This window comes from Helianthus annuus, chromosome 17, assembly GCF_002127325.2.
Source record: "Helianthus annuus cultivar XRQ/B chromosome 17, HanXRQr2.0-SUNRISE, whole genome shotgun sequence".
Classification (NCBI taxonomy): Eukaryota; Viridiplantae; Streptophyta; class Magnoliopsida; order Asterales; family Asteraceae; genus Helianthus; species Helianthus annuus.
This window is the reverse complement of record NC_035449.2, coordinates 18,536,049-18,549,559: the sequence shown is the minus strand read 5'-3', so window position 1 is coordinate 18,549,559 and position 13,511 is coordinate 18,536,049. Positions and strand designations below refer to the sequence as shown.

The 13,511-nt window shown below is 36.7% G+C and overlaps 1 protein-coding gene across 3 annotated transcripts; it reads right to left on the bottom strand.

Moving 5' to 3' along the window:
• Window positions 1-10,166, bottom strand: LOC110921066 (protein SHORT ROOT IN SALT MEDIUM 1). Of its 3 annotated transcripts, none has more exons than XM_022165331.2 (22): window positions 10,009-10,166; window positions 9,705-9,818; window positions 9,226-9,345; window positions 8,810-9,064; window positions 8,626-8,708; window positions 7,776-8,414; window positions 7,640-7,685; window positions 7,248-7,340; window positions 7,122-7,177; window positions 6,248-6,365; window positions 5,959-6,170; window positions 5,391-5,454; window positions 4,668-4,841; window positions 3,486-4,511; window positions 3,312-3,386; window positions 3,164-3,238; window positions 2,687-3,094; window positions 1,936-2,115; window positions 1,801-1,842; window positions 1,651-1,713; window positions 1,446-1,538; window positions 1-369 (listed from the first exon to the last, which is right to left on the bottom strand). In XM_022165331.2, the coding sequence occupies exons 2-21, from the start codon at window positions 9,792-9,794 to the stop codon at window positions 1,449-1,451; spliced, it is 3,909 nt and encodes a 1,302-aa protein (XP_022021023.1). In that variant the 5' UTR covers window positions 9,795-9,818; window positions 10,009-10,166; the 3' UTR covers window positions 1-369; window positions 1,446-1,448. The 3 variants fall into 3 exon arrangements, with proteins under 3 accessions (XP_022021023.1, XP_022021025.1, XP_022021026.1); XM_022165333.2 differs by having other exon boundaries at window positions 54-369; window positions 9,705-9,825; window positions 10,009-10,153; XM_022165334.2 differs by having other exon boundaries at window positions 58-390.
• Between the last annotated feature and the right edge of the window lie 3,345 nt (window positions 10,167-13,511).

Here is a 13,511-nt window from a genome sequence, read left to right as displayed (position 1 = left end):
TTATCATAAGAGAATAATATCCCAGAAAACTAAAAGCGAGGACAGCTTTAGTATAGCTTGAAACATAAACAGAGACTTTCTCTTAAGTTGGCAACCACTCGTAAAAATATCAGCAATATAATTATTTGTCTAAGTTACACCCGAGATAGTACATTTTCTCTAACACAATAAAGCAAATACCAACCAGGTCTTACGAAAAATAACCCTACTTTATGACCATATTGCAAGAAGTCAACCAACATGTCTTTGATCACACAATCTATAATTATTCAAACGAAAAGTAGACGTTTGGTTAAACTTCAAACTTGAGCCATCTATCCAAACTATTCATATGGTTGTAATGATGACTGAATACGATCTGCCAGTTAACTGCAAGAAAGACACAAGCCGCTGTGGTTAACTATTAAAGACATCCATTTTACCGATTTCACAGGAAAGGACAGGATACGTTGGATAATTACAAAAGGAGCAATCAAGAATGGTTCTGGCATGATTAGAAGTACACAGAAGGTCCCTGTGGTTTACCAAAATTTTGGATTTGGTCCCTAGCTTTCCAAAAGTACACAGATGGTCCCTGTGGTTTGCACTTTGTAACACATTTGGACCTCAGCTTTTTCCAAAATTACATGGATGGTCCCAGCGGTTTTCACTTTGTAACACCTTTAGTCCCTAACTTGGACATGCTAAAAAATGCGTTACAAAGTGCAAACCCCAGGGACCATTCGTGTACTTTTAGAAAGCTAAGGACCAAATCCAAAATTTTGGTACTCTACTCAGAAATTTAAATACATCTGTTAAAAATATTAGAATTTACATTTTATAATATGACAACTTTACCCTTTTATTTCTCCTTAAACTCCGACTCCTCGTTACCTATTGTTTTAAGGAAAGAATATGGGTACATTTGGTATAATAATCTTTGTTGGGTATATATGATATGGGCCAGGATCATTTCAGAACCATAAATTTCAGAACCATAAATATTTACAGAACTTGCAGAACTCCTAATAAACAATCTTTTTATTTATATATTTTTATGTTTAGGATAATTTTATTATTTATTATGTGTATTTTTACGATTACATACATGTTAAGAGTAATTTTATCATTTTTTATATGTAATTTTATAATTACACATATGTAAACTAGTTTTTTTACATATATGTAATTAGTTATGACACATATATATAATTTTGGCAATTAAACATATGTAAACTACTTTTAACATGTATGTAATCAAAGAAATACATATAATAGATGATAAAAAGATCCTAAATACAAAAACTTATGCATAAAATGATTGTTTATTAGGAGTTCTGAAAGTTCTGTAGTTATTTAGAGTTCTGAAATGAACTCAACCCTATATGATATTACCACAAGTTACTCTAATCAGAAATATACCATTCAAGAATGAAGAAGAATTTACTAAAATGCCAGTGTCTTACAGTTCAGATATCAGTCATCTTCACCAGCTTACTGTAGAGAATACGATCATCCCTCCCAGTGTTGCTCTCCAGCAATGCACTTTGTACAAGTTCCTGAATAGATAAGGATAACAAATGAAGGAAAGAGACTGATGAATCTACTCGTAAACACCTTACAGATTCGGTCAAAACCAGTGGATTTTTCATAGGGTTGACTAATTATTACCTTGACATCTCTGTGAGACATGCAGTTTCCCAATGCATGCAGGATGAGTCGTAAATCTTCAACCTGCAAATACGTATAAATTAAATGGTATTAAGACACTGCTTTTTTCACATGAGAAGATGGTGAATATTAATTATTAACTCAAGTTACCCTGATGTAGCCCAATCGATTTCGGTCAAAAAACCTAAAAGCCTGTTAACAAACAAGCAAGCGCACATCAAAATTATAAATGTATACATATATAACTTAACAAATGAAATAAAGTAAATAGTTCAAACGACATACCTGCAGAAGTTTCTTGTCAATGGTAACCGTAGTTTCTTTCTTCTTTGTGTCCGCCTTTTGGTTTTCGTTTTTCTCTGATTTCACAGTGGTTTTAACATTCTCCTCTTGCTCGCCTTTGACTTTTTCATCCACCTTTTCAGACTTCACATCCATGTCAACTTTATCCACCTCAGCTTTCTCCTGTAAAAAATAAAATAATCGACATATCACCATACGTAAGTACTTTAACTTGCAACAATGAACCATCTCGTATAACCAAACAAAACCATATAATAGATAAAAGAGTAAAATGCCACTTTCGTGTTTGGCCAGTTTTGCGACTTTTGTCCAAATATTTGTTTTTCCACATCTGGTTCCAAAAAATTTGAAATCTTGCCGTTTTCATCTGGCTAGTTAACTCCACCTATTTTTCTCCGTTAAGTCAGGGGTATTTCTGTCCTTTTTAACTTAAAGGGCAATTCGGTCTGTTTCACTAAGCATTAAGCATAATGTACAAGTATATAAAAAGACCAAACTGCCCTTTAAGTTACCAAAAAAAGACAAAAATACCCCTGACTTAACAGAGAAAAATGGATGGAGTTAACGAGCTGGATGAAAATGGGAAGAGTTCAAACCTTTTGGATCCAGATGCGAAAAAACAAACCTTTGGACGAAAGCCGCAAAACTGGTCAAACCTCAGGGACGAAAATGGCATTTTACTCTAAAAAATATGATTTTGGTTCCTTTTTTAGTTAGAACAGACAACACTTGCCTCGTTTCCTGCATCAGCCATGTTTTCATCTTCTTCCGGATCCTCTTCCGGATCTTCTTCCGGGTCCTCTTCCGGATCTTCTTCCGGTTCTTCTTCTTCCTCTTCTTCTTCTTCGGGTTCTTCTTCAGAGCCTTCATCTTTTACTGGTTCATCTTCTACTTTAACGTTCTCCACATTATCATCAACAACCATGTTGTCATCCTTATTGGTTTTTTCATCCACTGGGCCACTTTCATGCAACGTTTCAGTTTTAACTGGCTTGCTTTCGACAGTGACATCATCAGTTTTTTGGCGTTTCAGGGATGACTTTTTAGCAGATGACACCTTCTCTTTTTCCTTCTTATCGGAAACTTCGTCCCTTTGTCTCTTCTTTTTGTTCATTTTAGCCACAAACTTGATCCTCAATTTCTAAGATAAGGAAAGATTGGTCAAATACGAAGTTTTACAACAAACATCGTAATTTTAACAAATACCAACCTGGAGAAATGTTAATATCCGAGAACCCATTTGAAATTGAAGCATTTCATAAAACGTTTCAGCAAATACAGATAGCTGCCAACGAATGAACCCGGTTAAGAAATACACAGAATAAATGGATGTTAAAAGCGTTTAAAAGTTCACATACCTCAAAAGTTGATTCTTCAATATCTTTATCAGTATAATCCAAGAGCGAGTCCAGAGAAAGTGACAATGAACGCAGCTGTTGCAGAAAATGTGACGGTTAAACAACGTAAACATCACACGACTAGATCAATTAAATAAACATTTTGTGATATGCATACAGGACAAGAAAAAATACTTTTGAATTCTTGTTCCCTTTTGTCTGGAGGATCAACCCTGGATGTCTAGGTGGCTCGTCGACCTTTTTCTTATCTTTAACCTCCTTACCCTTAGTTTCAGTTTTAACATCTTTGTCTTTTTTCTCTTTTCCATCCTTCAACTTCTCATTTTTGTCAGAAACACCCTCCACTTTAGCTTTCTTCTCTTCCTTCACTTGAACTTTTTCACTTTTATTTCCAGTTTCATTTGTGCCACCGACACTCTGTGGGGCCGCCTCAGAGACCGACTCATTGTTCTCCAATTTGACCTCACTTGCACCTTTCTCCCCGATAGTTGACCCTGCTTCATTTTCCTTGACCACTTTAGCTACCTTTTTCTTAATAACCTTTTTAACCATTTTCTTTTTAACAACAGGTTTTTCACTTTCACCAACCACGTCTTCACTTTTTGTCTTATCCTCAGAACGCTCGGGTTCTTTAGCTTCGTCTTCTTTCTTGACGGTTTTCACCACCGGAGTCTTTTTAATAACTTTCTTTTTAGTAACGGCTTTCACAGTCACAGGAGTACCAGATGACTCAGCATCTTCACCAATAATCTCTGTGTTTGTATCATCAGTTTGTTTGGGTGCGTTTTCATTCTTTTCGGAAACAACCTTCTTTTTAATAACTTTCCTAATAATCTTCTTTTTTCCACTACCAGGTGTCTGCACATCATCTTTCTTATCGGTAACGGTTTTCTTCTCGGTAACGATTTTATCCCCATCTTTGTTCTCAGTATCCGTTTTGTCCCCGTCTTTCTTCTCGATAACGGTTTTGTCGCCATCTTTCTTCTCGGTAACGGTTTTGTCCACGTCTTTCTTCTCGGTAACAGTTTTGTCCCCCTCTTTTCCAGCTTCCTTTGCTTTCACTTTAGTACCAACTTTTCCTTTTCCGTTAACTTTTGACGCTGATCCGGCCTCTTTCTTTTTTTCTGTTTTTTCGACCTTATCCGCATCCTTTTTCTTCTCAGGCTCCTTATCCGCATCTTTTTTCTTTTCACGCGATTTCTACAGTAGAAATAAAACTATCAAACGAAAAAATTGTAGCAGAAAGACTTTATGATTAATCTTGTTTCATAATATTTATTTGACAAATTTTAATCTTGTTTCATGTTAACATTTATTTGACAAATTTTAATTTTATCTTTCTTGTATACGGTATACCTCTTTTTTCAGGGCGTGCAGGCGTTCTCGCTCTGCAACTGCTTTCTTGTGGGCGAGCCACTGATCTCTCCATGCATTGATTGAGGGTAAACAATCAGATAAATCAGGAATATAGAGTACGGTAATTTCCTTATGGCTAAAAAGTCCATCCTTCCCAATTCTGTCGTAGTGAATCTGCAAGTGTCAAAAGAAAACAGTTTAATCATAATATATAAATAGTGTGAGGTTCAATGGGGAACACTAAAAAAGTGGGGAACCGGGGAACAATGTATTTAACATGTTAAATATATCTTAAAACTTAAATGTAAAATGCTAAAAAATACTTTTTCAAAAAAAAAAAAAAAACTGATTATTAACATGTTATGTTGAATTTTTAACATGTTAAATGTATGGTTCCCCGGTTCCCTACTTTTTTAGTGTTGCCCAATGAACCGTCCCCTATATATATATATATAGGAAAAGTGTAAAATACAATACGGCTTAACGTACATGACATACGATAACGTGCGTGATTATGTGTATAATGTGCGTGATTAATGTTTTCATCATGCGTGATTAATGTTTTCCAACATGCGTGATTTGGGTTTTTTAGTTTATAACGTGCGTGATTTTCAAATGAACGTGCGTAATTATCTGTCGTACGTGATGTACGTTAAGCCGTATTGTACGTTAACTGGCCTCTATATATATATATGTATACACACACACACAACTTTAAATTACCTCAAGAAATGGATTCCACTTTCGGCAGTTCTTTAAGTCAAGGCCTGTGAGCTCTTTGGCGTACCTAAAAATTATTATTTAATAACATGATATCAAAAGATATCAAAAAGGGAGTAAAATACCAGTTTCGTCCATGAGGTTTGGCCAGTTTAGCAACTTTCGTCCAATGGTTTCTTTTTCCGCTTCTGGATTCAAAAGGTTTGAAATCTTGCCATTTTTTTCTGGCTCGTTAACTCCATCCATTTTTCTCCGTTAAGTCAGGGGTACTTTCGTCTTTTTTATTTGGTCAGGGTATTTTGAATACATGTACATTATGCTTGTACATAAAGTGAAAAGATTGAATTGCCCTTAAAGTTAACAAAAAAGACAGAAAATACCCCTAACATACCCCTAACTTAACGAAGAAAAATGAATGGAGTTAACGAGCCGGATGAAAATGGCAAGATTTCAAACCTTTTGGATCCAGATGCGGAAAAACAAACCTTTGGAGAAAAGCTGCAAAAGTGGCCAAACCTCAGAGACGAAATTGGCATTTTACTCAAAAAAAAAATATCACAAAAGAACCAACCTCAAAACGGTTTGAACTAAAGAAGATTTATCTACTAAAGGATCATTGCCATCAATAGGGTCCCACGAACCACCAATTGCCATCGATAAATTCCCGTCTTTAAGAAAAGCAAACCTAAGCATATTACAAAGATGTGGGATACGATCCTCGTATTTTCTATCAGATGACAATTCCTCCAAGGCGTTATTGCTAAGTCCGCTCATCAGCAGTAACTAAATTAAACAAGCAAAAGAGACCAAATAAACGATATTGTACACTATAAAATGTGCTTAAAGTTCAAACTGTCTACCTTGGCGTTCCATCGAGTAGTTCCGCTTTCCAGTTTTACATGGTCATTAGTTAATGTTTTCGTGGATACTGATTCATGCTCACTTGGGGTTTCCACTTGCACAAAATCATGTTCAAAACTGTTCAACAGCATCAAATTGTTAACAAGCATGTTAAATATTAATCTTCTCCTAATCTAAAGCAGAAAAGAATCAAGAGGTTGGTTGTCAATCATTAAACCATAGTTATCAATAGTGAATAGCGACAAGGTATCTATATGCTACGTAGCGACAGCGACGAAATAGCACCCGTTATTTCATGTTTAGCAATAAGGTAGCTAAAACTTTTAGAAATAAAAAATAGCTATTTATAGTTTTTAGATATAAATTTACAAGTTTAAGAACAAAATGTAAACTATTGAAAATAGAGGTAGTTAAATGTTAAAAAACACAAACTAATTACACTTTTTATTTTTTACAAGTTTTAGGGACTAAACGTAAAGGAGTGGAAGATAGAGGGGTTTAATGTTAAAATCCATAAAATTAGTTAACCCTAAAAAGGCCAAAACGCAAGAAACACATCCGCTCTTCTTCTTACTGGTTTCCGGCAGAAATTGCGGCACCACATCGTCGTTGGGATCCCACCATAATCACGCTATTGAGTCGCTAGATAACAGATTGCGAGATATGGGTGATACGCTATGAAGCGGGCAACAGCGAACACTATCTTCGCTATCGATAACTATGATCAAAACACTGTATTGATGTTGATAACTTGATGTCTGTTGCTTTAAATAAAGTGCCGTGTTATTAACTGTGTTATTAACTGATGAGTATATTAAATGAGCTAATGAACAAAAGAAAACAACTCAAGTGAACAAATCCGAGCAGTCATACCTAACAGGGGTATTGAAAGGAATATTCAGGTCCGCCCTTGACCAATTAACAACAACCTGAAACACATACTCGATTTAATGGCGTGATGAAGAATAGAGGAGATAATGATTAGTGGAAAACATGTACCTTGGAACATTCTGGTGAAACATATAGCCTAGGATAACGTTTATCCAAGGACAGATAATCCCTCTCGGGGTCCACCAATCTGGATGAATAAACCTGCAAAATATAATACTTTAAATTGTTGTAACTGTGTGACAACGAAGCATCCATGCAAATGTAATGAACAAACAACTGATATAACTATATACGTAAAGCCATTGCATGTTCAAAGAACTCAATATATGGCGTAATTAAAAGCCAAAGTCTGTATCTTTTATAAGAGAATGAACCCAAACTAATTCCACACTCAAGACGGATGGACGATCAACAACCTCGGGAATTGCACCATAGGTTAGAGGCAAAAAGAACACGGAAGTGAAGATAATGGTCAACGGGTAGTAATCTTGGTGTTTTACCTTGCAGACATATTCTCTTCGTTTTTCTTTACCAGGTGAATGACGCCTTCAGTATGACAGAACATTAAGTTAGTTAAAAAGGCTGCAATATACATTAGCAGCTATACATACAAAACTATTAAGCAACAAACTCCACCTAGGTGATTCCCGTCTTGAAGACTTCCCGGGCTTTGTTGATGTGGAACGACCTCTGTCCCTTGAGATTCTTAGTGGGGTCCGGGCCCGCCTACTTTCCCGTTCTCTTTCCCTCTCCCGTCTTTCACGTTCCTTCCTACGCTCTCGTTCCCGCTCCCGTTCACGTTCTCGTTCTCGCTCCCGTTGTCGTTCACGCGAGCGGTCCCGTTCTCTTTCACGTTCACGTTCTCTTTCTCTTTCTCGTTCTCGTAGTATCTCCCTACGACGATCTTCCTCTCTTCGTTCGAGTTCCCGAGCATATGCCACATCATCTTTACGGTCATCAAGCCTCGAATAACCCGCACGTGCCAGAATGCCACCTGGATAATCTGATTCCAGGGACGTGCCATGTAAACTCTTCCCTGAAACATATGCCCTGCCAGGTGGCAGGCTAACTCCATAACCAGGATTAGCGGAACCATGAGCATACATAAGATCTTCAACTTCTCTCCTTGGAGCAGCTCCGAGAATCGACGGTGCATGTTGTGGACCGCTTACCAATGATAAAGCATGAAGATCGGTATCATATCTCCCACCGTACGACAAAAGTTCTTGACCCGAGCGAACTGGAGCTGATCTTGCGGCTAGATAATCAGCTTGTCTGCCAGAAATCGTTTTGCTACTTAGTGTTACAAGATATCATTAACTTATCAATCGTTACTTCAAGAGATCCTCTTGTTAAGTTGTGGACATCGGTATTTACTATTTAGTGCCTCTATTGTATCTCGTTCATTAGCAATCACAACTTATGAACGCATAAAAAACTAAATGCACACTATTAAAGTATAAAATAGAAAACTAAATAAGTATACCTAGAACTCCCATCTACAGAAGTAGATTGTAGCAAGTCTTGGCGTAGTGCTGTAGCCGCGTCCAGACGATCATAAATATCGGCCTGTCCAAACACGTCATATGCGGGGTTAAATAGGGAAAATCTGATGTGGAATTTAAAAAACATATTAAAAACTGTAACCGAGTATTAATAAACCAAAAAACCTTGTGTTGACCATAAGCAATTGAATCAGCAAACCGAACAGTTGGATCAGTTTGCAAATCTCGCGCAGAATATGCACTTGCTCGTTCAGCGTATGGAAGCCTATCATCAGAAAACATGCTTTCACCTTTTTGGCCAAACTTACTAGTAGCAGGATAGTCAGACGCGTATTTAGGTGAGTCTTGCATGGTGGACCCATAGCCACTTCGACCTTCTAGAACAGATGAGCCAACTCCTTTGGTACTAGTAGCTGGACCCTGCATAGGTGGCATCAAAGTTTAAATACACTAAACACCCATACCCAATGAAAAGATATCCGATGCCAATTAGGGATATTAAAAATAGATTTATGATCATATTTATCATGCGTACTAGTGAAAGATTAAAGCTCATTTTACTGATCATACAGTTCACTGACCTGTAGAGCACTATTGTGTGCTGTTGAACCATACACCGAAGTATACTGACCACCGTAATGAGCTCCAGCCGATGGATGGCTGCCTAACAAGGCTGAATGCCTTGAACCGTCAGGTCCCGGCTTCTCCCCCCAAACAACGATCAAAAGGTCAGAAAAGGGAACAACTTTTTTCTTTTTTAAGCAAAAAAAACAATAACTTTCATTCAAGCTTTAATTTCACACTTGAAATAAACAAAACGTTTCGAATACAAACTAAACCGACAAACTAATAAAACAAACACAAAGTTGTATCCTATTGATAAATGAAATCAACCATAAAAAACTAAATAAAAATTACTACTTTAAGTGATTCTTTAACATATTTAGCTGGTTTCAAAACAATTCTTGAAAAATACTACTTACATAAATTAGCAATCTTTAGTATTTTCTTTTCTTTCTTGTAATTACAACATGACATAAGTTAAAAAAATCAAGCTTACGTTTTGACCATAAGAAGGTTGACCAGAATAGGGTTGTGGCTTTGACTGTTGCTGTTGTCCATAAGCATTATTCCCTCTCGAAGAATACATGATCCTTGATTACTTTCACAACAACTGTAAACTCAATTTTCACAACAAACAAACAAACAATCAATTCACTACAATTCAGTAAGAAAATTAGGGTTTATCGGCAATAGAATTAGATTAAAATAAAATCAGCATAAGGTTCGACTTTAAAGCAGCAAATTTGATGCTCTCAAAGTCAATTTACGGTGACATATATATGTATGGAATTTGAAGGTACCTGAGTGAAAGATTTTGGCAGGTGTCGATCGCCAGCGTAGTTCAGCAATTGAACACAGAGTTGATTGTGTGGTGAACAAGAAGCAATTGGGGAAAAATTAGCAGCCCTAGTTTCTTTTGTACTATGGAGATGCTTTGCACGGCCCTTTAAGAATTGGGCCTGGTTTTGTACTTGTTTGTTGCAATAAGAATGTTAGATGTCACATTACTGGTGTGATTGTACTACCGTCGTGAGGCTAATCTGTTTTCGGCTAATTCAGTTTTGGTTGATTTCAGTTCGGTTTCATCTGTTTTTGGTTAACGATTCAGTTATTGTCCGCTTCTAAAGGGGGAGATTAAAGTGTAACTAGAACTAGAATTACGACCCGTCGCGATGCGGCGGAGATTGTTTAGTTATAACTAAGTCGATTTAGGACGCGCACGTTATGTTGAATCTGTCAAACGGGAAAAATAGACGATGTAAAAACGTTCACCCACACACGCACGTTGCGTCGTGTTAACTAGCAAAATTTAGAAAGAAACGTAAAAACGTTAAACCAAAGACGCACGTTGCGATGTGTTAAGTCACAAAATTTAGAACGAAGCATAAAGCGAAAAATTTGCGGAAAATGAAAACTATAAAGGACCAAAGTTGAAAGTAAAAAAAAAGTTGTGAGGATAGATTGCAAAAGATAACAAGTTTTGGGTTAAAATTAAAAAAAAAAGTTTTAGGTTAAAAGTAATTTATGAAATACTTTTGAGTGAAAAGTAAAAAACCATTTTTTTAAAACCCCCAAAGCCAAGGTTACAACAACCATATGCATAACCATTTTTTTCTTTGAATAACCCCAAAAGCCAAGATTACAACACATAAGTAAAAAAACTCAAAGTGGTTAAATAGTAAAAGATGGAAACTTCTGAATTATAAGTGAAAATCAAATTAATCAAAGGGGTTAAATTGTATAAGATGGAAACTTTTGAATTGGAAGTGGAAAATCAAATTAATCAAAGGGGTTAAATTACCAAAGATTAAAACTTTAAACTTAAATTGTCAAAGAGTAAAACTTTGGGGTTAAAAAGGAAACAAAGATTAAAACTTTAAACTTAAATTCTCAAAGATTAAAACTTTAGGGTTAAAAAGAAAAATTCCTTTTTTTTTAAACCTCCCAAAGCTAAAGGTACAACAACGTTAAACACAACTAAGTTGCTTATTTACAAGTTAATAATAACTAGAATTACAACCCGCCGCAATGCGGCGGGGATTCTTTAGTTATAACTAAGTCGATTTAGGACCCGCACGTTATGTTGAACTTGTCAAACGGGGAAAAAATAGACGATGTAAAAACGTTTACCCACACACGCACGCCGAGTCGTGTTAACTCGTAAAATTTAGAACGAAACGTAAAAACGTTAAACCAAAGGCGCACGTTGCGATGTGTTAAGTCATAAAATTTAGAACGAAGCATAAAGTGAAAAATTTTATGGAAAATGAAAACTATAAAGGACCAAACTTGAAAGTAAAAAAAGTTGTGAGGATAGATTGCAAAAGATATGAAGTTTTGGGTTAAAAGTAAAAAAAAAAAATCATTTTTTTAAAACCCCCAAAAGCCAAGGTTACAACAACCATATACATAACCATTTTTTCTTTGAAAACCCCCCAAAGCCAATATTACAACACATATATGCATAAATATGTTGTTTCTTTATAGTGTTTTAATAACTAAGTTGATCAATGACCCACGCGTTGTGACGAACCTGTAAGATGAAAAACAAAAGACGTAAAAACCATGAACTACACATGGACGTTGTGTCGTGTTAACTCGCAAAATTATGAAAAAACGTAAAAACGTGGAACCACGCAAGCACGTTGCTCCGTGGCTAATCGTAAAATTTAGTACGAAACGTAAATAAAAAATTTGCGAAAGATGAAAAGTAGAAAAAAAATGTGAGGTTAAATTGTAAAAGAAGAAAAGTTATGGCTTTAAGGTGAACAAAATCAATTTTGTAAGTTAAATTTGCAACAAATAGAAAGAATTGGGTTGAAAAGTAAAATTCTCATTTTTATTTTGAAAACCACCCAAAGCCTAGGGTAGAACTACCCTAAGCTTAAAGATATTGCTTATTTAAAGGGTGGATAATAAGGGGATTAAAATGTAACTAGAATGAGGTGATTAAAGTGTAATTAGTGTTTAAAAGACTAATTTACCTTCTGTAACAACCCGCACTTTCGTGCGTTGTTACTACTCAATACACTCGTTACGCCTAGCACCAGAGATTCAGATCATAATGTAACTATATCAGATATGTCGCTAAATCGAAGTATAATCGAATAATTACGCATATTCTATCGCTATTACAAACCTATTTTCATAAATTATAACACTCACGATGATGTTGAGTGAGGGCTTAATCTACCCTCCTTGATAACCGTGAGGTGTCAAAACGTAAACAAGCAACGCTAACGAAGGCTATCGGGTGAGTACCATGTCTCCAGCCGTCAGGACGATGATGGAAATATGAGCAAGTAGTACCCCGATAATCATTGTGGCACATCACATCGAAGAACGCACTCGAAGGCACGCGTAACTCGATCATCGCACCGAATATTGGTTATATAGATACGTATATACGACCCTTTTGTGATTAATTATAATAAATAATTAAATAATTATATAAATATATGAAAATATGGCCCAAACAGTCGAAATCGCACCAAAAACGAGGACAAGGGCCGCCCGATCGAACGGGCCAGCCGATCGGACAGGACAGCCAACCGGCAGGGCCACCCGATCGAACGGACCAGCCGATCGGCTGGGCCGCCCGATCGGACAGGCCAGCCGATCGGTTGGGCCGACCGACCGAACGGGCCAGCCGATCCGGCCCGCCTTTCCTCCTTTTCCCTCCTTCCTTGCCTGTAAATACCCCTCATTCACCCTCAAACACTTGTTGTTGCTGCTGCTACTTGACCAAGACGTTCTAGCCCCTTAATCTCTTGATTTCTCGCGATTCTTGTAAGTTTTCAACTCAAATCTTGTACTTCCTTGATCTATATGCATTCTTTCATCTTCCTACCTTTCAAATCTCGACTTTTAACCGTGAAATCAACGGATTTGGAGTGTTCTAGGGTGATGTCAACATGGAGTTTTCATCTCAAATCTTGTACTTCCTTGATCTATATACCTGACAGTGTCAGCCTGTCATACAGACCTAACTGTACCATCCCCTAAAGTCAAAAGATTTCCAAAACCTCCAAAACAAAATTAAATCTTCTCATAGAAGATTCCTCATTTTTCGCGCCCAAAAATCTCTCCCTCTCATAAGTCCAGTGCTCCACTTATTTGCATAAGTACAACACTAGACTGGGGGGACTTGAAGGGGTAAGGTCCCAAAAACCTCATAAAAAGGATTTGAGACCATACCACCAACTAGCCTTTCAGCCTTTTGACCTTGCGCGACCGCGCATTGGTCTTACAGAAGGGAGGAAGAAATTAACAAGCGATAGTCGCGCGCCCAAAGGAAAGCATA